At 42.9% G+C, this 26,411-nt stretch overlaps 2 protein-coding genes across 4 annotated transcripts; both read left to right on the top strand.

Annotated features, from left to right (window-relative positions):
- The first annotated feature begins 1,905 nt into the window (after positions 1–1,905).
- Positions 1,906–16,956, top strand: rasgrf1 (Ras protein specific guanine nucleotide releasing factor 1). Its single transcript, XM_037253790.1, has 27 exons — positions 1,906–2,387; positions 5,590–5,696; positions 5,927–6,074; positions 6,922–7,014; positions 7,091–7,344; positions 7,978–8,057; positions 8,128–8,321; positions 8,836–8,945; positions 9,290–9,408; positions 9,540–9,700; positions 10,087–10,150; positions 10,498–10,640; positions 10,722–10,804; positions 10,884–11,132; positions 12,241–12,611; positions 12,714–12,833; positions 13,915–14,085; positions 14,181–14,287; positions 14,774–14,886; positions 14,962–15,022; positions 15,099–15,202; positions 15,277–15,361; positions 15,423–15,620; positions 15,694–15,773; positions 15,853–15,970; positions 16,053–16,121; positions 16,198–16,956. Exons 1-27 carry the CDS (start codon positions 2,112–2,114, stop codon positions 16,288–16,290), a joined length of 3,771 nt encoding a protein of 1,256 aa, XP_037109685.1. The 5' UTR covers positions 1,906–2,111; the 3' UTR covers positions 16,291–16,956.
- Positions 16,957–18,766: 1,810 nt separating this feature from the next.
- On the top strand, positions 18,767–26,173 carry blm (BLM RecQ like helicase). 3 transcript variants are annotated; one of them, XM_037253788.1, is made up of 22 exons: positions 18,767–19,110; positions 19,361–19,421; positions 19,512–19,980; positions 20,064–20,190; positions 20,399–20,502; positions 20,591–20,705; positions 20,783–21,369; positions 21,459–21,635; positions 21,696–21,814; positions 21,898–22,011; positions 22,386–22,484; positions 22,559–22,707; positions 22,785–22,891; positions 22,974–23,134; positions 23,211–23,406; positions 23,482–23,672; positions 23,742–23,886; positions 23,964–24,163; positions 24,233–24,428; positions 24,510–24,632; positions 24,766–24,967; positions 25,039–25,198. In XM_037253788.1, exons 1-22 carry the CDS (start codon positions 19,016–19,018, stop codon positions 25,196–25,198), a joined length of 3,897 nt encoding a protein of 1,298 aa, XP_037109683.1. In that variant the 5' UTR covers positions 18,767–19,015. The 3 variants fall into 3 exon arrangements, with proteins under 3 accessions (XP_037109683.1, XP_037109684.1, XP_037109682.1); XM_037253789.1 differs by having other exon boundaries at positions 19,361–19,980; positions 20,783–20,930; positions 21,096–21,369; XM_037253787.1 differs by having other exon boundaries at positions 19,361–19,980; positions 25,039–26,173.
- The last annotated feature ends 238 nt before the right edge of the window (positions 26,174–26,411 follow it).

Here is a 26,411-nt window from a genome sequence, read left to right as displayed (position 1 = left end):
TCTCTTCAACGTCCCATTTGAAAGCCAACATGTGGATCTGAAGCAATCTCTACTTTCTGGATAGAAAATGTTCCCACGAAAATATTTCAACATTGTTATGTCCATGTGAATTTTAAAATTCGATTCAACTCACAATTGTGGACTATTTGTTTAAAAAAACGAGGCCTTAGTTGAATCTACTGTCAAAGTAAATACAAAACTAAGAGAATTATATTTTGTAAGTTTAAAACAAGCACACACACTGTCGCTTTGCCTTGGGAAAGTCCACTTAGCTTAATGCTAACAAACCAAAGCATCCGTGCTAGGCTAATGCTAGCATTGAAAAGTCACTGTTTCAGAGTTTTTTTAAGAAATGGATCTTTGAAGTCACATCGTGTGTCATTGGTTGCTAGCTTAACATCAAATAAAATATCAATTCAATTTCAGAAATTTAAAATAATTAATTTGACAGGAAACGGTCCGCTTGCTAACTTGCTAACTAACATATTGCAAAGTCATCACTGTCATCATCTTCAATTATTCTCTTTTGGGAAGAATCAGTCGCTTATTTGCACAATTAATGCCTGCATCGTCTTGACACGAATGAATTGAAAGTACATGGAGCAACTAACGAAATGAAAACAACAGACTTATCGTCAAAGATGCAGCAGGGGGAGACGGATTTACGGCACCATAGATTGACGACAGAAAGGATAACAATGAAGATGCGGTAATAAATAAATCTCTCCAAGAAGACGCCCAAGGACTGATGGCAGCAGATTAGAGACTGCGCCTTTTAAACAAATTGGATGCTCAGAGAGGCAGATTGGCTGTTTTGCTTGTTCGTGTTTGTTTTAAATTGTTGAGCTCTGCAACTACACAGAGCAAAAAAAAGTCTTTTCCATCCTACATGATGTCATGTTGCTGACGCGGCATAGTTAGAAATGCAGCGCAACCTCCGAAGTTTAGCACAATCAGTGTCTTTGCGAGTGTGCTCCAAATGATTGACAGCTCATAAATCACGCCATCAGTCTCTGATTGATTGTTATTCTTCACGCGCGGTTGTTCCTTATTTATCGAATTCACAAGATGGGGCCAGAGACGGCAGATTTTTTTTTTTATTCACAAACAATATTTTGTGGTACTTTCAAGTCAAATTGACATTTTCAACAAATATGAGAATTATTCTTTATTTTTTTTTTTTTTACTCCAACCTAGGGTTAAATATTTTGACCGAGTCTATTAGGTCGAATACTTGATCCTTCTCCTCATCCTGTCTTTACAATGGCTCTAATCAATATCTGACTGATATGATCAATGCAGAAGTGCATTGCGTTAAAGGAATGTTTCTTTTACAGCTTTGACTCTTCTTTAAATTGACTTCAAATTGTCGAAAACATTGTATTCTGTTCACGTGAGGCGGTGACAGCTTTAAAGGTCACCAGTGCGTCTGGTTACATTTTTGTTGAGCTATTGATCGGCATTGATTGCAATTCATTAACGTAACTTATGGCTATACTACTGCCTCCCAAAGCAAAAAAAAGTCAGTCCATTTTTTTTGTATTTGGAAATACTTCAAATGCATTCTTGTATATGAAAAAAAAAATATTACGCTCTTCTGGAGATTTAACTTGTGTGCTATTACTGAGTGGCACTGCAAAAAATATGTCTTTTTTTGGGGGGATGGTGCAGCATATTGTTGTACTACAACAAATGTGTCTTTTTTTTTTTAAGGACTTGGTGCAGCATGTTGTGATGTGGTCCCTGTCCAAGGTTCTGAAATCTGCTTCCCCAAGCATGTCATGTGACCTGAGCCAGCTCTGCCTCAGCAGCCAGCCAGCCTGCTGCTTTCTGGAGATCTTTCTTTCTTTCTTTCCATGGGAGGGGAGCGCACAACCTCCTGCTTTCTCCCCCCCCCCCCCCCCCCTCACCCCCCACCCCTCCTCATCATCTTGTCTCTCTGTCACCCGCGGACAATGTGGACCTGCGAGGGGTTCTTCTCACAATGCAGCTTTTGCTTTTTCACTTAAAAGTCTTGTCTTTGCAGCTATTTTTTTCCCTCTGCGGGGCTATCGGGGAGATGATGTAAGGACCGTGTAAGCGCGCGCGCTCAAGTCTTCTCTCCACCAAAAATGCAGAAGGGAATACGGCTGAATGACGGTCATGTCACCTACTTGGGGCTTTTGGCGAAGAAGGACGGAACAAGACGCGGCTGCTTGAGCAAGAAAAGCTCGGACAACACTAAATGGCACACCAAGTGGTTTGCGCTTTTGCAAAACATGCTCTTTTATTTCGAGAACGAGTCCAGTTCTCGTCCCTCGGGATTGTACCTGTTGGAGGGATGCATATGCGACAGAGCGCCTTCGCCCAAACCTTCGCTCTCGGCCAAGGAGTGTTTGGAAAAGCAGGTGCGCGCACACACACGTGCAGTATAACACACTCGTGATATCCCCAAATGTGTTATTTTCTTGTAATATAGTGTATTTTTATCTTGTCAGATGCATGACGACCTCAATAGGCGAGAGCGCGGCACACAAAAAAAAAAAGAGGGGAAAAAAAAGCGGCGGTTGCAGGTTGCTGTCTTGCGCGTTATGTAATCCATGCATAGCATTAATGATGAGGTAACAATATTATAACCTAATGCCAATGCTTGCTGCAGTGTTCTGTTTTTTTTTATGCATGCAGCAAACCAGCTCCTTTAATGGTATTATACTACATTTATTTTTAGTGCAAGGTTGCAAATGCAAAAACTAAAAGTCTAAAAGAGTCGTCTGATAGCTTTGCATTGGTTTTACTTTTTTTTTTTAATCTTAAAAAAAAAGTGTTACATTTTTGGGGTGGAGAGATTCTAAATAATAATAAAAAAAAAGTTGCAGTTGCAACAGTGTCATCGTGTGGTCCAATTGTTTATTGGAGGTGGGGAAAAAAAAGAAACAGCAGGGTTCCACTGTTCAGTCATCTCCGTCTGAATGGATTTCCTTTCGATAAATAGGTCATGTAAACAACATAAATAAATAGCAGCACTAACACATGCAAAAGTGTTTTAATCAATCTAGTAGGCCTCAACATTGTGGCTCACATTTGCATCAATCTTGCTTTGCCTCCATTAAGCAACCAGCCAGGATGGATGCTGCAAAATTAGAAAAATAAATATGAAACGGGTCCGTCTGCTCTGTGAACAAACGTGTTGTGAACATTGACGTCACCAGTAGGATGAGGCTGAGATCCAAAGTGAGTTCTGGCTCATGCTGAGAACATCTGCCCTGGTGCTGATCCAGCACAATGCAGCACACTCGCGAGTATCAATTTCACAATCAATATTATGAAGGCGGACGATATAAACAAACAAACAAACGCCTGCTCTGGGTTTCTTACATTTCTCTTCGACTCCATAGTGCTTACATTATTTCTTCTAGTGGAATAGCTCAGGGTTTCTACGGCAACGCTTATTTGCATCCTAAAGAATGATGCAGCGGGAACGGCTGGGATTAACTGGGATGCTCAAGTAGAGTTGTTTCACCTTGAGTATTTTGATTGATGAGCCCAATAGACAGGTCACAGAACTTAAACACAGCAGGAAGTGGTGCAGTTGCGTTATTTTCAAGGTTAGAAGAGAAAAAAACTTGTTATTATTGCAGTGCATTATAAAAAGAGGCACAACAAATTATTTACCATTAAGTGACTAATATTTCTGAGCCCCACATAAAAGAAACTTTTAAGAGGCTCTACACAGTACTTAAGTAGTATTGACAAAAAAAATGTTTTTAAATCTAAAGTTACTTGATTCTTTTTTAAATTCAATACTTGGTCTTAATGAATTATATGAAGCACTGCTTTCAACTGTTTAGGCCAAATTTTGGCTGCTCGCGAGACACCCCATTAGGTACGCCTACACAATCGAATAGAAGCTGCTTTCCAAAGATATCTTGTCTGCTTTCACGTGTATCTCTTTGGCTTTACTGCAGTTGAGCTTTGGGCTTCGAAGTGGTGTACATTTGTTATTCTGACTTTACTTGGTAAGCTAAGCAAACAACTCTTAGGATGAGGCAGTGGAAAAAAAGTACAATACCTGTTGAATTGGAGAATTATTTTCTTTGTAAAGGCAGACTTTTAAACACAGCTCTTAAATTAAATAAAATTAAATTAAAATCATCAGAGTCATCATCACGAACCTCTTTCAGGCTTCTTGTATTGGCTTGATGAAATGCTTACCACATGCCAAGAGTGGAAACCCTGACTTTTTATTTGCATGCACTTTTTTGTCTCTTTCTTTCTGACCCGAATTCTTTGCAAATGGCACTTTGCCTTCAATTGCATCTTGAGGACCTGTCATGATTTTAAACCTGCATGACTCAGGTAGCAGCATCATTTGGCATCGCCTCTCACCAGACACTTTGGAAGACGTACGGAAAAAAAAGTACAGCAACATGCGTGACTCTCTGCCAGAAATAGATCCTCTTTGACACCAGGATGAATACCTAATGAAAGTCAAGATGGAGGAGCAGTCAGCCATGAATAACGATCAGTTGCAGGTTGATAGGCGCCTGTTGAACATGCTACAGCCGGCCAAAAAATTCAGCCTGACCCTGAAAAGCATTGTCAACTTTTCAAATCGTAAACAGACTTTCTCATGCGTACAGCTCAATGTGCGGATCATAACCATTTCCAATTAGTTGCTGCTGCAGCAGCAGCAAGTGCGCTCGCTCGCTCGTCAAGACTCGAGTGACACCGCAAAACGCAACAGCCCGACCGTTCACGTCGAGCCGAGTTGCTAGGAAACAGGTATCGTACAGTTACATAATTGGCCGTGGCTCCAGCCTCCATGTCTTATGGCATTTCCTCCTGGGAACTAAGAGACATCCCAGGAATGGAGCTGGGGGAGGCTTCCCTTGCTGGGCTCCATCCGTCCATTGCACGGGTGGGCGATGATGATGATGATGATGATGATGAAGATGATGATGTGGCTTCCCCATGTGCTTCTACATAAATCTGCTCCGTAAGGCGTGCAAGCAGCCGGAGCAAACGCAAAGACATAAGCAGCTTTAATCAAGCCGCAACTCCTGGAGCTTCAGCTACAACATAGCTGGGAAATTAAAAGCCTGAGGGACAGATCTGACCCGTGGCTCTGCCCCCCCCCCCCCAAAAAAAAAACCTTGCCTAAAAAAGGATGGCAAAGTGCAACTAACGGAATGTTACCGGATGTGTTTTCTGAGTTTATTTTTTAAACATGTTTGACCGACTTTTTGTTTTAATTAAACAATACCATGTTAATGCCATTTTTGCTATCCTTTTCTGCCACTTGTGTATTTTGGGTGTAAGTCCACTGTCGCCCACTAGATGGCAGTCCGCTGTTATGTTTGACACTAAAATTGAGAGAAGAAGCCTCGAAACAGAAATCAAGCTCAGCACAAAAATCATGAATCCTGCTTTTTATGCCGACAGAAAGTTCATTTTATAACAATTATGAGACAAGCTGTTTGTTTGTTTTGGGGGGGAGGAAACAAAAAACAATATTTGTTTACTGTAAACAAAAAACATTTGTGTTGGAAAACATGTTAATTACGCTAGCAGGCTTTTAACCAACCAATTTGTTTGGTCTTCTTATTGCAGTATTACTTCACGATCAGCTTTACTCACGAAAACCAAAAGGCGCTCGAGTTACGTACAGAAGATGTGAAGGACTGCGATGAATGGGTGGCCGCCATATCGCACGCCAGGTAATGAAAAACTAACAACAACAAAAAAGCACGTCAGTGTAATGTACAATTCAAAGTTGTCTGCCGAGGTAAGTCATATTTGACTGATGTGCTCCATCTGTAGGGGGGTGGCGTTGCCATGGTTACGCGGGCAACGAGATGGAGGAAAATGCTTTGTTCACGAGAAATCTCGATTGCTTTAATTTGAGCCGCAACACTCGGGATGTGAAAGCGATTTGTGCATCTGACAGTTACAGAAACTTGGCCAACGAGCACGAGACCCTCATGCAGAAGTATCTTCATCTGCTTCAAATTGTGGAGACGGAGAAAACGGTTGCTAAGCAACTTCGACAACAGATAGAAGACGGGGAAATCGAGATCGAGAGGCTCAAGTCCGAGGTAAAACACAACCTTGACCATTTTGATATTATTGAACTTTATTGTCGCGACACTTTAGCCAATGTGCGTGCGTGTGTGTGTGTGTGTGTGTGTGTGTGTGTGTGTGTCATCTCCCTACTTTGCATGTCCTCTTAACAACAATGCTTCCAAAAAGGCTGCCTTCCCCATTCTTCACATCAAATAGTCGTTTTGCTTTCATGTGCTAATCTGACGCCTATAAAATGGAATTAGAAGAGGGGAATATGCATGAAGACTGTTTTATATTGCTTCTCGTCAATGAAATGCAACGGCAATTAGCTCTCGCCCGGGCGACAAAATGAATGCATGAAACAGTTCACAGAAGCTCCAGCCTGTGTTTTGACCACAATGTATTTAAACAGAGGTTGGAAAAGTACTATAATACAAATACTTGTGTGAAAAAAAACTCAAATAATATATCATATAATAATAATATTCAACTCCCCAAATAAATACAGGCTCTAAAAAGTATGTTTTTAATTTACCTAGGTTTGATATAAGAATTTTTTTTTTCCTGAGTTTGGTCATGTGATGTTTTCAAACTGTGACGTCATTTACAGTCGACAGCAAGTGACAAAATGGCCGCCCTGTGACGTAGACAAACTGGTGGAGTTTGCTGCTTAATTGATATTCCACAAATACAATATTAATCAGAATGCCGTGTTTAGACTAGAAGGACTGCATAGAACATATTGTAAAGAAAATATTTGAATTGACTTTAGTACAGTAACAATTCACTTTTGTTACTTCCCACAAACTGCACTCATTTGAATAAACATGGACGCCGAGCTGCAAATAACATGAAACTATTGGTCTTGGCTCTTGACAGATTGCAGGGCTGCTAAAAGACAACGAGAAGATCCACGCTAGTCCCACGGCGGCCCCGACTGAGGATGACTCGGAAATCAAGAAGATCAAAAAGGTGAAGCTCCTTTTTGCTTTTTGACATAAAATAATGACCTCACCATTTTTATTTTATTTCTTTTTTGTGGCTACAGGTCCAGAGCTTCCTGCGCGGCTGGATCTGCAGGAGGAAATGGAAGACCATCATCCAGGATTACATCCGCTCGCCACATGCCGAGAGCATGAGGAAGAGGAACCAGGTGGTGTTCAGCATGTTGGATTCGGAAGCCGAGTACGTGCAGCAGCTGCACATCTTGGTCAACAACTTCCTCAGACCGCTCCGCATGGCCGCCAGCTCCAAGAAACCGCCAATCACCCACGACGACGTCAGCAGTATATTCCTCAACAGGTTGGAACGGGAGTGGAACCTCGGTTTCCTTATGCCCTAGTTTTTGTACGATTATTTTGTATTATATTACATACACTACCGTTCAAAAGTTTGGAGTCACAAAATTGTTTGGTTGACCCCAAACTTTTGAACGGTAGTGTAAATATTATTATAATAAAATATTATGAATTAAATATTATAAATTATATCTTATATTTGTATAAGATTATATATAATCTATGAATATAAGTATACATATATATTATAAGATTTTTTACACAGAAGATTATATATATAATCTATAAATAATTATCTAAATAAATATATACACTACCGTTCAAAAGTTTGGGGTCACCCAAACAATTTTGTGACCCCAAACTTTTGAACGGTAGTGTACCTAAACACAAATCAAGTATTGGGCCTTTCTTATCCCTTCAGACAAACATTGGACACTCATCTCGCACGCTAATCTGCATGCACTCGTCATTGGCCTAATGAAAATCCACCCACACAGTCATCGGAGCACATTGACGCTTACAAGCAGCCCGTCTCAATCAGCACTGCAGCACAACTTCACAGGATGTTGGAAAACCGATGAAAATTGCTCGTGTGATGACAGTCTGATATTTTTTCTTTCTTTTTTTTTTTTTATAGTGAAACTATCATGTTTCTACATCAGATCTTCTACCAGGGGTTAAAAGCCAGAATAGCCAGCTGGCCAACGTTGGTGCTGGGTAAGGAGAATTTTTCATTCTAACATACGGAGATGATGCCTCCGAGTACTAACCTAAACTACCCGGCCAGCCGACCTGTTCGACATCCTGCTGCCTATGCTGAACATCTACCAGGAGTTTGTGAGGAATCACCAGTACAGCCTCCAAATCCTGGCCCACTGCAAGCAGAACCGGGACTTTGATAAGCTGCTGAAGCAGTACGAGGCCAAGCCCGACTGCGAGGAGAGAACTCTGGAGACCTTCCTCACCTACCCCATGTTCCAGGTGATAAATAAATTTTTTTTTGTTCATTTAATAATGTAAATTTCCAAAATAGGAGGAAAAGCGTAATTGTTAGCCATCCATTTTCTGCACCACTTCTCCTCACCACTCAAGCAAAGTCAGCAGAATAGAAACGAAATGGCTGGAGGGATAATATTAGTGATTTATTTTTAATTTTTTGACCAACAGTCATTTAGACAGATTTAAGCCAGGACGCGTTGTTGTGGCACACCTGATCAGCAACAGCGGGACATTGCCTGCTTTGGCTGTCGGTGCCCCCGTGGTGTCGTTCATGCCTATAAAAAGCTGTTGTTTTTGAAGCTCCGGCTTCAATAACGGCTCCTCTCCGGCAAGATGTGCACTTTCTCGACAGTCCACTCTTGTTGATAATACATTTTTGCTGATGAGCGGAGATTGTGCTCACCTCTGATCTCCTTCTCATTAGTGTGTGCGCACGTTTGTGTAGGACGGAGCTTTTGCACGTTAGCTGTAATCTCTTCCTTGTTGTTGTTTGCAGATTCCCCGTTACATCCTTACGCTTCATGAACTTCTTGCCCACACGCCTCATGAACACATAGAGAGGAACAGCCTGGACTACGCCAAATCGAAGCTGGAGGAGCTTTCGAGGTAAAAGTCATTTCCACTAACAACCCAGGTAAACAAATGACTTCCCCATACTATATTGTCAACCTGTGGTGCGCGGCCCTCTAGTGGTCCGTGGCGGTATTGCAGGTGGTCCGCAAAATTGGAAATGAAAAATGATTGTAACATTTTTAGAAATAAAATCGATTTATTATTTAGACTTGTTTATTTTCCAGCTAATTTTGTGAATCCAAATGATGTCAAATGTAGCTGAGATTCCCAAAATAGATATACAGATGTAAATAAATAGCCTTGTTTTCTTTTTTTCTTTTTTTTTATGAGTTCTCATGAAATGCCTTAAAGTTGGAAATATTTTTTTTTTTTCTCAGAATTATGCACGACGAAGTGAGCGAGACAGAGAACATCCGAAAGAACCTAGCTATCGAACGCATGATCGTGGAGGGCTGCGAGATCCTCCTGGACACCAGCCAGACTTTTGTAAGACAAGGTAAAAGTCCCAGCAATTACCTCTTTAATGGGATTCATCCAGTTGGCTAGCTGCTAGCCCTCTTCTTGTCATTCCACTTAACACTTTTAAAGACCATGTTTGCATCTCCTGTCTCTTTTTGTCTCTCTCAGGTTCTCTCATCCAGGTCCCATTGAGCGAGAAGGGCAAGATCACCCGCGGGCGCCTGGGCTCTCTGTCTTTAAAGAAGGAAGGGGAAAGGCAGTGCTTTCTCTTCTCCAAGCATCTAATCATCTGCACTAGGGGATCCGGTGGAAAGCTTCATCTCACCAAGGTGAGCCCGAGCTGCTGACCAAGCTTCTTCTCTCGGTAACTCAAATCGAACAAATTACGGGACACGAGAGGGAAAGCGACGTGGGCCGAGTCACGCCGTGACTTTTATCGGTTCCCGTGACCTCGGGAGAGACACGAGCGGCATGCTCGCTCGGGCTCGTTGTTCATGTTTGAAGGCGTAGACGCTCGATGTCACTTTGATTTGGGCAAGCCGAGTGGAGCTGTCTTCTGACTTCACATTTCTCGACATTAAAGAGGATTGTTTGATGTCTGTGAGATTAAAATGAGTCCAAACGGATTTCAGATGAATCCTGTAAATGTACACACTCATCAGCCACTTCATTCCATCTACACAGATTCAAATGCATATTTGTGTGTTGTTTGCAGAATGGTGTGGTCTCTCTTATAGACTGCACTCTTATGGAGGACCCTGAGGGCACTGATGATGAGTGTGAGTGGATTGTTCATAACACAGCATTGCACCTTGCAGGAATGTCATAATATGGAACCGGCTGTATATATAACATCATGAACAATTATTAACTCATTCACTGCCATATAGACGTCAAATATCCATTTTAACTGGGCTGGCAGTGAATGAGTTAATTATGTATTACGTCTTTTTTTTTTTTTTAAACAAAAGAGCAGATTTATGAATTACAATCCATTATTTTGATTTATTTTTAAATATTTTTTTTATTTCTTGTTTTTAAAAAACATTTTTTTACACTGAATCTCACAAAAAAATTACAGCTACGTTTTTTAATGTGACTTTATGGAATATTTTTATATCCCCAGCCAAATCAGACAAAGGCGGCCAGGACATGGAGCACCTGGACTTCAAGATTGTGGTGGAGCCAAAGGACAGTCAGTCATTTACAGTCATCTTGGTGGCATCTTCCAGGCAGGAGAAGTCTGCGTGGACCAGTGACATCAGCCAGGCATGTTTCTTCGCATCACTTTGCAGCTTTTTTTTTTGTGTTCTTGTCATGTTGACTGCCATCACCCTGCGTGTCTCACAGTGCATTGACAACATCCGCTGCAACGGCCTCATGATGAACGCCTTTGAGGACAACTCCAAAGTCACCGTCCCACAGATGATCAAGTAAGCCGGTCCATTGCGACAAATATTTTCCATGTCATAATACTGATCCTAATAAACCCCACCCACATCATCCTCTCAGGTCCGACTCGAGTCTGTACTGCGACGACGTGGACATCCGCTTCAGCAAGATGATGAACTCCTGCAAGGTGCTGCAGATCCGCTACGCCAGCGTAGAACGTCTGTTGGAGAGGCTGACCGACCTGCGCTTCCTCTCCATCGACTTCCTCAACACCTTCCTGCACTCCTATCGCGTGTTCACCACTGCCGACGTGGTGCTGGATAAACTCATCACCATCTACAAGAAGCCCATCAGCGCAATCCCTGCTCGGTGAGTCACGCGACTTCAACTCGCTCCATTATTGAGAGCTTTGCCAAAACCAATTTTAATGTTTGACATCATTCTAGATCGAATCGGAAATTGGGGTGGAGTGGGTGTAATGAGCCCAGATTTATGGCCGATTAATTGAGAAAATATCAAATGGATAAAATTACTTTGCAACAAAGAAACGTATTCAAAGCAGAAAATGTTCCTCAATACTTTAGTATTTGTTTAACTGCAACAGAGCGAATAATAGAAAAAATAATAATTTCATTCATGCATTAAAAAAAGAAAAACAAATCACAGCAAAAAAAATTCATTAAATACAGATTTTGAAAGCGCCAATATCAGCAGATTAAATTGGCTACCCGATGAATCAGTTCAACCCTAATACGAAGCAACAAAAATGCATGGCAATCAATCCAAAGTGTAATGTCGGGTGAATCAAGCAAAACAAAGCCTCTGAGACGGACGACGGAGCGCGTGCAAATATGTGCGTGGTCAAAGACAATAATTGGGCCCGGTCTCTCGACAGTCTGGAAGTGTCTCAACTGGTCTCCTTCGCGCTATGGCAACCAAGCTCCTTGCTGCAGGACCCCACCCTCGCCTCCCTCGCCTCCCTCGCCTCCCTCGCCTCCCTCCTCATTGCAAAAAAGCTCCGTGGTGTGAAATATTGATGGAGCGTTGCGGTGGGGTTCACTCCACTCTCGGCAGGCCGGAGGCAGAAGCCCCCCGCTGCGGGGTTATGATCAGCTGCCCCCCACCCCCTTGCCCACGCCCTGCAGCATTGCCCACCCAGCCCACGGCACTTGTCATGTCACTGTGAGACACCTACACTCCACTGCTTGTGTCAGCGGCGGCCGTGCGCGCTATCATTCGCTGTGCTATTTATGGGAACCCATGAGGTCGCCAGGAGGGTGGCAGAGAGTGGGAGAGTTTTTTTTTTTTTTTTCTGCAACACTGCAGCCTCCACTGTATGTTGCTCTGAGTCGACCAGACACAAATAGACTGAGGTTGCATCCATAATTTAGGGCAGGATGTGTATTTAGCAAAGCTCCTCAGACATGTTCCTCAGTCCTGAATTTCAATCAAATGCATATATGTGGCTGTGATGCAGGTCCCTGGAGTTGTTCTTTGCCAGCAGTCAGAATAACAAACTCCTGTACGGAGAGCCGCCGAGTTCCCCCAGGGCCAGCAGGAAGTTCTCCTCTCCTCCTCCCTTGGCCATCGCTAAGAACTCGTCCCCGAACCGACGGCGCAAGCTCTCCCTCAACATCCCCATCATCACCGGAGGCAAAGCTCTCGACCTGGCCGCCCTGAGCTGCTCCTCCAACGGCTATGCAAGCATGTACTCGTCCATGTCCCCCTTCAGCAAGACCACCTTGGACATCAACAAACTCTACGTGTCCAGCCCGATTACCAGCAAAATACCAGACGAGGGGGAGGACAAGAAAGACAAGATGGAGGAGGCCTCGGTGTGCAAACAAGGTAGGTTGGCGGATTTGTCCAATTTTTCCACCCACCGTGAATCCCCCCCCCCCCCCTCACCGAATTCCACTTTCCTAACTTTATCGTCACGCTGTGGTACAGATCTCTCCGTGCGGGAAGAAAGCGACAATGATCAAAACCAGAGCGATGACGCCGACCAAGAAGCCTCGCCTACAAAGTCGCCGACTACGCCGAAAAACATCAAATGCAAAAACTCCTCAGGTACATTTTGTTCCAAAGACTGCTATGACGTCAGTACGATGACACAAGTAGCGCCCCCCCCCCACCCCCCGACTCACCCTCATCGAGCTTTCGGGACATAAATAGAATACAAAGAGACGTTTTTTGCTGTTTGGGGTGGAGCGGTTGAACCGAGTTTGATGAATCGTCTTTGTGCGAAAGCGAGCACAAAGGAGACGTGGCACTGTGTCAGAAGCTTAAGTAACAAGTCGACGGCGAGGAACATGCAGGGGAAGCCAGTGTTGGCTTGAGTAGGTGTCAGGGAAACTTGTGTCATGGTAACTACATCGAGAGCGTGTTTTCCCTTTCCACCCACGGATAATGAGGCTGTTTCACTGCAGCCAAGATTATCGGCGTGCCTCCTAAATCTCACGACCACATTGCAGGGGAAGGAAGAAAAAAAAAAAAGCTTTTAAAAGAAAAAGAAAAAAACCTTCCCTGGAAGCCCGTGCCCTTCACCGTGTAGGATTTCTCGCCTCTTGTGATGTGTTTATGTTCTCTGGATTGAAATAGCAGAGTGCAAAATCTGTTGATTCCTCTCTTATGAAGCTGATATTTGGTGGCTATATTTAGCTGTAACCATCTTGAATACCAAAGCCTGCTGAAGAGGAGAAGGCTGGAGGATGCTTGCGTAGGTCTGTGGAGCCCCGTAGTGGAGACTTGAGGAAGAACTGGTTGTCAGTTCTGCAGCAAAAACATTTCAGCGACAGTTAAAAATGAACCCAACAAAAAATAAATATATAATATATATATTTCTTTATATACATATATACTGTGCTTACAAACTTCTAATTTGTGCGCACCAACTACTTATTTGTTCACATTAATTATTAAATGGATCACTACTGTATTTATGTTTTTATGTGTGCTCCCTCTAGTGGTACGTGAAAGAATCACACAATTCAAACTGAGCATAATGTTGAAATATTTTTTTTAATCCGGTACAATCCATTTCACTTTTACAATTCATTTGTATTTACCTTTTAAGTACAAAACAATTTCATTAAAAAAAAATTAAGCATTTATTTAAGGTCAATTTTTTAATCATTGAATCTTTTTTCAGAGTTCTCTCTGTTCTCCTACAACAATGGCATGGTGATGTCCTCATGTCGAGAGTTGGACAACAACCGCAGTGCGTTGTCCGCCGCCTCCGCCTTCGCCATCGCTACAGCCGGAGCCAACGAGGGCACCCCCACCAAGGAAAAATATCGAAGGATGTCCCTCGCCAGCACAGGTGCACCTCCGCCATTAGACACGCAAACCTCCACTGTCCAAATTCCCTTGAGAGAGAAAACTCAAAAGGAATGTCTGTTCAAATATTCCATACAGGCTTCCCAACAGATCAGAGGAACGGGGACAAAGAATTTGTGATCAGACGAGCAGCGACCAACCGAGTTCTGAATGTTCTCAGACACTGGGTGTCCAAACACTCACCGGTAAATGCAAGTTGTAAACCCGTAATGTTGGAGTATGATGTCATTCTGTCAACGTCTCGTCCCCAGCCGTTCTGTTGTCCTGGTTTCTGTCTGTGTGCTCGCCCCTCCCCTCCTGTGTGCCCATGATTAGTTCACCTGCCTCTTGTTACCTGTCGTGTATATAAGTCCCGTCTGCCCCTCACGCCCCGTCGGATCATTGTTGTCTTGATGTCTTTTGGGTTCCAGATGTCGTAATGTTGTCATCGTCACGCTTCATGTCTTTTTGGTTCCTGGCGTTTTCAAGTCTGTTTCGGTTAGTCAGTCAGTCATGTTATCGTTTTGTTACGTCATGTCAGTTAGTTTGTTTTCTTCAATAAACCCGAGTCCATGCTGCACTTGGTCGCCCTGCTCCATTCCGTCCGTGACAAATTCATGACACAGGCCTTCAGATAAATCACAAACACAAGCTACTGGTTGTATAATTTGTCACTGTCTTTGTCCTTCCAGGACTTTGAGAGTAACAATGAGTTGAAGACAAAGGTTATCGCCTTCCTCGAGGAAGTGATGCATGATCCCGAGCTGCTGACTCAAGAGAGAAAAGCAGCCGCCAATATCATCAGGTATATCAATTTATTCTATATTCCATCTTAGACTCTTTTAACTTCTGTATTTTCTTTTTTTTTTTGCATTGTCAGAACTCTGACTCAAGATGATCACGGTGACAATCAAATTGCTCTTGAAGATGTGACACAACTGGTGAGTGTCGTTCGGTACTAGATGTGGATTTTAATTTATATAAACACTACGATCATAATTGCTTTTATCTTCTCAGGCGGGCTCAGGGAAGGCCGACCCCTTTGAGAACCACTCAGCCTTGGAGGTGGCCGAGCAGCTCACCCTTCTGGACCATCTGGTTTTTAAAGTCATCCCATATGAGTGAGTGTAACCACCTCATTCTTGATATATTTGATTTTGCCCTCAATTATTTTCTTTGTTCCTCGTCTTGACAGGGAATTTTTTGGTCAAGGCTGGATGAAGAACGACAAGAATGAGAAGACACCTTACATCATGAGGACCACAAAGCACTTCAACAATGTATGTTACATCACATCTGAGTCATGTCAGGGATTATAAAGTGTCAATCTTCTTCTGCTAGATAAGCAACCTTATCGCCACGGAGATCCTGCGCTCGGAAGACGTGCTGACCCGAGTGGCGGTTATTGAGAAATGGGTGGCAGTAGCCGACATTTGCCGATGTCTCCATAACTACAACGCCGTGCTTGAGATCACCTCGTCCCTCAATCGAAGTTCTGTCTTCCGTCTCAAAAAGACGTGGCTCAAGGTGTCCAAGCAGGTGCGCAACACCACTCTGCACTCAACTACGTGTTTGTTTTTTTTTTGTTTGTTAAATGCAAATGTACCCGCAGACAAAAGGCCTGATTGACAAGCTGCAGAAGCTGGTATCTTCAGAGGGGAGGTTCAAAAACCTCAGAGAGGCTCTGAAGAAGTGAGTCAGGCTGGCTGGTGTTAAAATGGCTTTTTAAATGTGGTTTCACAAAGGCATGACATGTTTTTCCTCCCTTCAGCTGCGATCCCCCGTGTGTGCCCTATCTGGGCATGTACCTCACAGACCTGGCCTTCATCGAGGAGGGAACACCAAATTACACCGAAGATAATTTGGTCAACTTTTCAAAGATGAGAATGGTGAGAAACGTGCCTTTTTATTTTCTGCATTCATTTTTTTTGCCTTTACTCCTTCATATTTTGGATCCAACCTCATTTACAGATTTCGCACATCATCAGAGAAATCCGACAGTTTCAACAAACGGCATACAAGCTCGATCTTCAACCCAAGGTTAGATAAGTTGCTTTTAAGTCCATCTTTTGAGAATGACCGAGTTCAAATGAGCATATTTTGGTTTGTGCTACAGGTAGTCCAGTACCTACTGGACAGGAGCTTCGTTCTGGATGAAGAAAGCATGTATGAAGCATCCCTCAGAATTGAGCCTAAAGTGTCCAACTGATGGGGCGAAGTGGGAGGGGGAGGGGGGGGGGGGGGGGGGGGGTTCGGCTATATGCTACATTCTCTTCTCTGTTAATACAACACATCAGTTCACATCCACTTTTGCATTGTTGTACAAGATTTTTGCTCTTCTGTACAGTAGATGTTCAAGGTTGTTTGATGACAGAAGATATGTCGAATCTTTTATTAATAACAATCATTTTATTAGGGGTGCGGGGAAAGCATAATAACGGAGGTCGCCTCGTTTCGTCACGCTCAAATCAATGCGACCGATGATAATATTTTGCTTTGCGCCAGCTATTTTTTAATTTCAGTTTAATCCACGAGTATTTTGTTTGTCCGCAACCAATGTAGCATTGTACAAAAAAAGGTAAATCAAATCAGGTAAAAGAGCACAGAGAACACGGACGGACGGAGGTTGCGTGCACGCAAAAAGGGAGACAACATTCGGTGGTAAGCCAACCATCTCTATGCTTCCTAAACCAAAACAAAAAAGAGCTTCGTCCCTTCATTTCTGCTCTGCGACAAATGTTCCCAAATGTTTTGCACCATAGACTATTTTTATACTGACAGCACCCAGGAAAAGAAAAAAAAATCACAATGACACATTCAAGAAACAGAAGCTATCGTGCCTGGTTTTGGTCACAAACAAAATTGTAATCTGGTGGTGAAGAGAGGTGGTGATGACAGACTGTTAACTTGTTGACTAATAACCATGTTGAGTTAATCGTTTATAATACGATATTCAATTATATAGATATCACCATTGAGTCTGTGGCAGGAACTGCAGATGCAAAATGTTGGAAAACAACGCACATCAATATTTTCAAATCGCTACCATCTTTTATTTTTTGGGGCTTATCGTTTGTACAAACTTGTTTCTCGGTCTCCTGTCCCGACTGTACAAAATAATGTCGGTCACACAAAACAGGTAACACCTGACTTCTGTTGTTTATTGTAAAGAGTACACCGGTTCAGTATAACATTAATGTACATTAAAAATGATTTTTTTTAAATTGATTTATTTTAAGTACTTTCCAAAAAGAGATGGTAATTGTTCTGTCGAGTTAAAAGGTTGTTGCTCCTCTGTAATTAAAAGACAATCTGTCCATCTTGCTGTTCCAGTGATTGTGGAACGTGCCAGTATATCACTCTGTTATATGCATTGCTGTTTATTAACAATATGATAAAAAAAAAAAACGTTACGTGAATGACCTCTGCCTGCAGCATTCAAACACTATTTTTGTAGTAGTCTACAAGAGTGACCTGCTCTTTATATAAACATGAGAAAGTATTTTGTACCTTGTTGTTAATTCACTTCTCTGACACGTGCTGTACATTTTGTACATGCTAGCCCTGCATATCCCTCAATGTGGAACGATGTGATCCTTTAAAATATATATATACACACACACACACACACACACACACACATATATATATATATAGCAAGTTCCAATACAAAAATGCTACAACAGTTTAGTCTTGAAACCATGACTTTAGAGTAGGAAGTGTTTTGCATTTATACTGTAATCCTGTCTATAACCATTTCTGTTAGCAGGAATTATAGTAATGTAGTGCTTATTCTGTGAATATTTGTATGTATTTTTACTATGTATGTGCAGGACACTTTTGAAGCTCACGTGGCAGGCATGCAACACAGACAAAATAATATTATATACTTATACTGTAGACACTTATACATGCACATACAATACTCTTATAAAGGTATATGAACAAATAAACATTTTTGCTGTTAGCAATACCCAGTGGTATGAAAATTATCTTTCAGCCCTCATGTTTCCACATCTTAATGAAATATTCCCCATTTTGTAAGAAAATTAAATAGATATAAATATATATATATATAAAAATCAAAGACTGATGATTTTAAAAACAATTATGTTTCCAAGTTACTTCTTGCTAATAAATCAATTTTGTCTCAGGGGCATTTTGTCTCAAGTGTTTTTGTAGAACATCCATATCAATTTTAAAAGATATGCTTCCGGGTTTCAGCTATTTAATAATAATCATAAAACAAAGGTCTAACAGAGTTTCAGGCAAATTAACTTGAAGCAGTCTTTCAGGTCAGCCATCATTTTAAATTATATACATTTGTAATGAAAGAAAATAGGCCCATTAAATATCAAGGAAACATACCGTGAATCAATATTTAAGTACTGTATTTGTGTTTTGTACTGGACAGTACAGCACTGGGTCATATAGAGCGATCTCACAAAAGGATCAAAATATAAGAAATTAATCTCAGTATATGTAATAAATTTCTCCATCAATTCAAAACAAACAAAAAGATCAAATCCTTTATGAATGCATGATTCAGTCGTGGCGCAAACTGGTGACATACTACATATCCCACAATTCTCCCCGACGTAAACTCTCGACCAATAGAATCGCCGCGTTGCTTACGTCCTAGAAACTACATATCCCACAATCCTCCCCGGCGTAAAACTTCGACCAGTAGAATAGCCGCGTTGATTAGGCGCCTTGTCTGACCCGGGCTCTTCCTTTCCTTCATATCGATAATATCGCTAATATCGCTCTCATTTTATAAATGTAACATTTCCAACACGCGACGGTCTCTTTCGGCGTGTGCCCGTGGTTATTTGTCACGTTCGGCGTCGTGACAAAATCCTGAATGAACGGTGAAGTTAACACGGACTAAGTTGGCTCGCTAGCCAGCTAGCTAGCTTAGTTGTTTAGCAACAATGTCCAGTCTTCCTCAGAATAATTTAGAGGAGCAGCTTGCGAGACACAGCAACAGCGCCCAAAGCAAACTATTTATGGGGAAACCTAAATCCGGGTGAGAGTCCGTCCACGAGCGTGTCGCATGCTAATCGCACGAATTAGTTGCTGTCATAAATAATATAGCGTCATGTTTGCGTTGACTAATAAGAGATCAATATACTCTTATGTTGTGCATGCTACTGTGTCCATTGCTAACATATGCTTTCTAAAGTGTGTGTGCATTCACGCAGTGTTACATAATTAAGGTTACATAAAAAGTCCATCTGCAAAATGACATCTTAAATTCTCTCTTGTTGATATTTCAGGCCATTTTCTTTTAAAAAGAAGTCCTCATTGGGTACGAGCTGGACAGAAACCCCGAGCAAGGTAACGAGCCCAAATGTTTTAGCAAGCAGGACTGTCAATGTCCCTGCAAACAGTTTGGTGACTCAACGTGTTGTGACGTTTTCAAACAAGCCCAAGACTTCTCAAAATTCCAAAATCAACAACTTCTTCTCTGTAAGTTCCAAATGCAACTCGGACGTCAGCACGGACAGTGTCCCTGCTTTTCAGTCTCCGTCGTCATTGGCGTCGACTGGCAAAGTGTGTCCGCCTAAATTTGACAGAGCGGGATTAAGTACCAACGTCAGCACTCCCATCAATTTGGATGAATCGCTTGGATTCCAGATTGACGACTGGGATGATCTAGATGACTTCGAAACTCCAACCAAAGCAAAGAATGCTTCCTTTAATGAAGACATGAGTAGAACCGATAAGCTACTTGCATCTCCCAAAAAGGATGAAACGCAAACAATTCAAGTGGGAGAACTTGCAGAGAGGGAACTGGACGATTCTCCAATTAATACACAGAGAAGACGCCACCCGGCTTATTTTAAATCTGTTGTTAGTGACAGTGAAGACGACATTAATGTGGTACCCATGAAAGGTAACACACTTCACAGTTTGATTTTTGCATCAATGTATTAAGAAAAGGCAACAAATAGTGAAGATGTTTTTGCACACACACAGATGATAATACAAAATGGGTTGACCCAAAGTCAATTAAGTTGGATGTCACCTCGGAGCGTGAAGATGATCTTGATTACGTACCGCCATCTCCGGAAAGCTATCACAGCAAATCTCCTGTGGAGTTAATGTGAGCCTTTTTATCTTCCCCGAATTATTTTCCGACTCCACCTTGAAAAGACTAGGTGGAGTTTATATTACCGAAATAAATTTAGAGACATTTTGAAAAATGTTATTAACGTATATAATCATGACCAACAACTTTAGATTAATTTTCTTATTTAATGTTAATGATTTTTAAGACCAGTTTGTTTCACCGTTTTTTTTTTTTTAAACAGATCCAAGCCATGTTATGCTGAGAACAACACTAATAACTCGCAATCCAAACGATCTACCGTGACCTCTCGTCAAGCCTCTGTTGACCACTCGACAGACAAGAAACGTGAGCACGTCTCGTCTTGTGGCATCAATTCTTTCTTCATTTTCTTTTTCCTCATGTCCGAATCCCTCGTGTTTATTTTCCATCACAGATGACGAACTGTATAGCATCATGGAATGTATTTGTGCTCTGGTGGATTCCATTCCTGAACACGAGCTCATCGCTCTGTCGTGTGGAAATGAGCTTCTGCTGAAGAGGGCTCAAAGGTATGGCAGGTTGTACCTCCACCTTTTCTTCGTGACATTCCATCACAACACTACTCCGCCGCCTTCTCTCCCTCCAGGAAGAGAATTCTCATTACCGGAGGCGACACCTTGCTGAGGACTCAGCAGCCCGACAGCACTGTGATTTCCGATCCTATTTTCAAAGAAAAATCTTGCTCAGATTCATCCAGCAGCTTTTTACCTGCGCTTTCAAAGAAGACTCCTCAGATTAGGAGGTCCTCCGTCATCTCTAAAGAAAAACCGCCAAGCTCAGTTGTGGAAGTAGAGAGCATCTGGAATTCTCCATCAAGCCACAGCATCTCAAAACCAACTCGCGATATATGCAGTGTCAATGAGACCATTGTTGATGAAGATCTTTTCTTCTCGCCAAAGAAGAAGACAGAGACTCCAGCACGGATTAAATCCACTCCACAGACGGATGTTTCAGGAGCGGACCCCGATGACTTTTTCCTTGACGACTTTGACATTGACGACTTGAACGACTCTGACATTCCCGAGTACTTTGACGAACCGCAAAGTTCCGCAGCGACTCCGAGGACATCCACCGCTGCGCCGATGGCCGTGAAGGAAGGCGGGCGCAGCAACTCCTCATGGGAAAGGAAACCTACGACGCCTCCACCCAAACCCGCAAAGATTTTCTCTCCTGGTAAGTCGCAGACAAAACCGTCTCCATTAAACATCCACCAAACAAAAAAAAACAGTTGACAGTCTTTTCATAAACAAACTCCATTGCAGAACCTACCTTCCGAAACCCGGCGCACGACCGTTTCCGAGGGTACAACTTCTCCCACTCGCAGGAAATGATGAAGATCTTCCACAAACGCTTTGGTCTCCATCAGTTCCGTTTCAACCAGCTGGAAGCCATTAATGCCGCCGTCCTCGGGGAGGACGAGTTTGTGCTCATGCCCACAGGTTTGCGCCTGACGCCGATCCCTGTGGATGTCCATAATGCTGACCTGTGCTTGCTTGCAGGCGGTGGGAAAAGTCTGTGCTACCAGCTTCCTGCCTGTCTCTCAGCGGGAGTCACTGTGGTCATCTCGCCACTCAAATCTCTCATTGTGGATCAAGTCCAGAAGCTCACCTCCCTGGATGTATGATGGCAATTTGTTGCTTGGATGTTCATCTACTTGTTGATCTACTGAGTACCGTTGTTATTGGTGTTTTTTTTTTTTAGATCCCAGCCACAAGTCTGTCTGGTGGTAAAAGTGACGGCGAAGCAGGGAGGATCTACACACAGCTCTCCAGGAAAGAGCCCATCATTAAACTCCTCTACGTCACGCCTGAGAAGGTGATGGCTTTATGTACACGTGCATCTCATTCAGTTAGCACATCATTGACAAAGTTCTAAAGCTGAAACCTGCGCTGCGTATTATTTCGATTCACTTGACACAGACGGGAAAAAATTTGATTTGAAATTTCTAGTTATCTCAAAGACCCGAAGATTCAACAGCTCAAGAAATTTCTATATTCAGTACAAAAAAAAATCCATAGTCATGTCATAAGAATCGGCCTTCTGAAAATTCTTTCACATTTTTTAATAAATCTAATATATGAGGTCCACTTTTCATTCCACAAAGTTCCATTTTTCGTCCAATGCACTTGCGCTGTATGTTTTTTTTTTTGCCACTCTTGACTTGACATGCGTTTGTTCCCATCCTCAAGGTCAGCGCCAGCAACCGGCTGGTCTCAGCCCTACAGAACCTGTACGAGCGAGGCCTCCTGGCTCGCTTTGTCATTGACGAGGCTCACTGCGTCAGTCATGTGCGTAGTAGTAGCTCGTTTAAAACATAACAACTGAACCGCCCAAAACTAAAAAGTCCTTTCCAATATTCCAGTGGGGCCACGACTTCCGTCCAGACTACAAGAGGCTGAACGAGCTGCGTCAGAAATTCCCAAAAGTGCCCATGATAGCTCTGACGGCCACGGCCACCCCCCGTGTGCAAACTGATATCCTGCACCAGCTCAGCATGACGCGTCCTCAGGTGTAAGTGTATTTCTGACTTGACACTATTGAGTTGAGTTTTTTGGTGTCTCATTGCTCTTTATGTTGTGCCTTTCCAGTTTCACCATGAGCTTTAACCGCGCCAACCTTAAATACGCCGTACTGCCAAAGAAACCCAAAAAGGTCGACGAGGACTGCATCAATTGGATCAAGAGGCATTATCCACGTAAATACTGAACCCTTGATTATTCCAATCTCAAACTGTGGCCTCATTTATTTTTGTCGCAATCTGGTCGGCCATCTTGTAGGCGATTCTGGCATCATCTACTGCCTGTCCCGAAACGACTGCGACACCATGGCCGAGAGCCTGCAGCGAGCCGGGCTCCTCGCGTTATCCTATCACGCCGGTCTCAGTGACGGCGACAGAGAGTACGTGCAGTCCAAGTGGATCAACCAGGACGGCTGCCAGGTGAGCCCGCCCGTCGCTCACCGAAATCCCAAACGAAGCTTGTTACGGTATGACAAATGTACGTCCTCCCCACCAGGTCATCTGCGCCACCATTGCTTTCGGCATGGGCATCGACAAACCCGACGTGCGCTACGTGATCCACGCCAGTCTGCCTAAATCGGTCGAGGGCTACTACCAAGAGTCGGGGAGAGCCGGCAGGGACGGGGAGGTCTCTCACTGCATTCTCTTCTACAGCTACGCCGACGTGCACCGCATCAAGCGGATCATCAGCAGTACGTGGAGTCTACCTTGTTTGATTTGACGCTCGGTTGTCGGCTGCTCTGAAAGCACCTTTTTCCTCCTGGCAGTGGATCGAGAAGGTGACAGAAACACCAAGGCCACTCATTTCAACAACCTGAGCAGCATGGTGCAGTTCTGCGAGAACATGATGGACTGCAGGAGGATTCAGCTGCTTGCCTACTTTGGAGAGATGACGTTCAATAGGGGATTCTGCAAGGAGAACCCCGACGTCACCTGTGACAACTGCAGCCGGCCTAATGTAGGATCATCCACTTACTATTATTACTAACTAGTGATATTCATCGTAAAAAAATCTTGGCGTACACAGGAATACAAGATGAGGAATGTCACTGAAGAGGTGAAGAACATTGTGAGGTTCGTGCAGGAGAACTGCGAGAAGGTTGGAGCCAAGTTCGGCCGGACGGCTAAACAAACCCGCCTGACACTCAACATGCTGGTGGACATCTTTGTAGGTAGGACTTGCCTCGCCAGCATGGCTGCCGTGTGTCTTTCGCTGCGCAAGATAACAAAACAAACGTCCCGTTCTCAGGTTCCAAAACTGCCAAACTGCAGACGGGCATGTTTGGAATGGGCGGCTCTTATTCCAAGCACAACGCGGACCGCCTGTTTAAGAAACTGGTCCTGGACAACATCCTGATGGAGGACCTGTACATCACCAACAATGGCCAAGCTGTGTCTTATATCTCTGCAGGACCAAAAGCTGTCAACATCCTCAATGGACACATGCAGGTCAGGTGAAACCCGAAAAATATGTCGTATATCGCACAGACCAAACCTGACACTGCTGTCTCAATGCAGGTGAACTTCTATGAGACGGAGAGTGCTTCCAGTGTTAGAAAGAACAAAGCTGCGGTTGCCGCGAACATCTCCCAGAGGGACCAAAAAGTTCAGGAGTGCCTCAAGGAACTCGTGGAACTCTGCAAGAAACTGGGAAAAACCTTCGGGATTCACTATTACAACATCTTCTCCACCGCCACCTTGAAAAAGCTGTCTGGTAATTTTAAAATGTCGACATTTTGAATTTCATCTCCTACCGTGAATTTTGAGTCTTTATGTATTTGAATGTCATCGGCAGAGAGGCTCTCCTCGAAGCCAGAAGTCTTGCTGCAAATCGATGGTGTGACCGAGGACAAATTGGACAAGTACGGCGCTGAGGTGATCCAGGTCCTGCTAAAATACTCTGAGTGGGAAAACCATGGTAAAACATTTCTTGATGCTTCTTCTCTGTGACGTTGCTCAAATGTAGCTGAATCTTACATATGCAGATGAAATGGATGAGATGTTTTTCAACCAGATAGTCGAGCTTGTAGTTGTTGCCTTTATTACAACAGTCGAACAACAGCCCGAGGCCGGCGAAGACGGCTGGATCGACACGACGCGAGGCCGTTCGGCGGCCGACTACGAGGACGACGACGACTCCTCTGCCTACTTCAGCAACCAGAGCGCGCAGGGGCAGAAGAGGAAGAAAATGCCTTTCTTCAAGTTCAACAAAAAGCGAAAAGGATACGGAGGCGCCGGTTCCAACTCTCGAGGGTGCCTTGTGTAACTTGTCATCAGGCATAAATCGACTTCCTTGTCTTCATTTGTTTTCGCTTCTCCATCAGTCGAGGCTACAGCGCCAACAAATCCTGGGCGTCCAGAGGGGCTTCCCAGTCTGCCAGCCAAGGGTCCAGAGGAGCGACAGGAAAGACGCCGGGTTTCTTGGCGGTGCCCACGCCGCAGAGCCAGCGACCTTTCCTCAAGCCGTCCTTTTCTCACATCTAGCACCGATGCACCTGCACGCCAGGTTGTAAATTATCATGTCTAAAGTGTACAGTGTTGGTAATCTATTTTTCCTTAGCGTGTTGTTACTGTTTTGTTATTAAAGATCAGTGAAAAATCAAACTTGGTATATAATGAAGCAATTTCAATAGTTTGGAAAATAGTTTTAGTGCAGGGAAAAAAGAAATGCGAGTGTTGTAGCCATCTGATGGTACAACAGATTTGTCTACCAAACTGGTACCATTGGGTGATAGCTTAGGGCACAGGTGTCAAATGTTTAAAGGTCAGCGGGTCAAAGGTCATTTCAAATGTATGTTTATTTCAAGTCAGATTTATTCCATTTCATGGCACCAGTTTACAAAGGACTACTTGAGAGAAACAAGATTTCCAAGAGGTTAGCTAAGGTACAAACACGACTGCTGGATTTGGCACATGGTTGTTGCAATACAACTTGTAATGTCATGAGAAAACAGATGACATTATGTAAACAAAACGAAAGTCAACTTTTAGAATCAAAGTGATAGTTTTCTGACTCAGTAAGACATCTTGTAGATTTGTACATGACATTGTACAAAGTGTCTTTGTTGAATTCCTTCGGAACTTAACACAAAGCTTGTCCAGTGGGGGCAAAAAAAAGATGGTACATAAGGTGCATCTCCATCAAATATAATATTTCGTAATATAGCGTTTTTTTAATAGATTTAAATTTCTTGAGATGGTAAATTGCAGCTTTTTGTTAGCTGTATGGAAAAAAAAAAAAGGAACACAATGCTTTTTCATTTGTGTCATTAGTGGATGTTTCAAAATAATTAACCATTTTTTCGTTTTTGAATTGAAATCATGAAATCACGTTTTTGATATGGAGATGAAATTAAGAAGCCAAAGTCCAAACTGTTTCATCTTTTTATCCCGCGCCTTTTTCCACTAAACTGCAGGTTTAACTGATAAGACTTAAATACAAACAAAATGTTACATTTCCTCTAAGCAGCATGACGAAGAACATTCAATGAAACAAAATAAAAAGATCCACACAAGAGGTTAATGAGGAAGAATTACAATTGTAACCAAACCAAGTCAGTAATCACATTCATATGTAACACAGATTTGTATTATTATTTTTCAGATTTCTTATCATTCACCAATTATTGCTTTTTGAATGGTGCCTTTCTTTGTTTGTAAATATTTTTTTTCTTTTTCTACTTTCAAGACGCTACAT

Source organism: Syngnathus acus, chromosome 6 (assembly GCF_901709675.1).
Source record: "Syngnathus acus chromosome 6, fSynAcu1.2, whole genome shotgun sequence".
NCBI classification, from domain to species: domain Eukaryota; kingdom Metazoa; phylum Chordata; class Actinopteri; order Syngnathiformes; family Syngnathidae; genus Syngnathus; species Syngnathus acus.
This window is presented reverse-complemented; position numbering and strand designations above follow the sequence as displayed.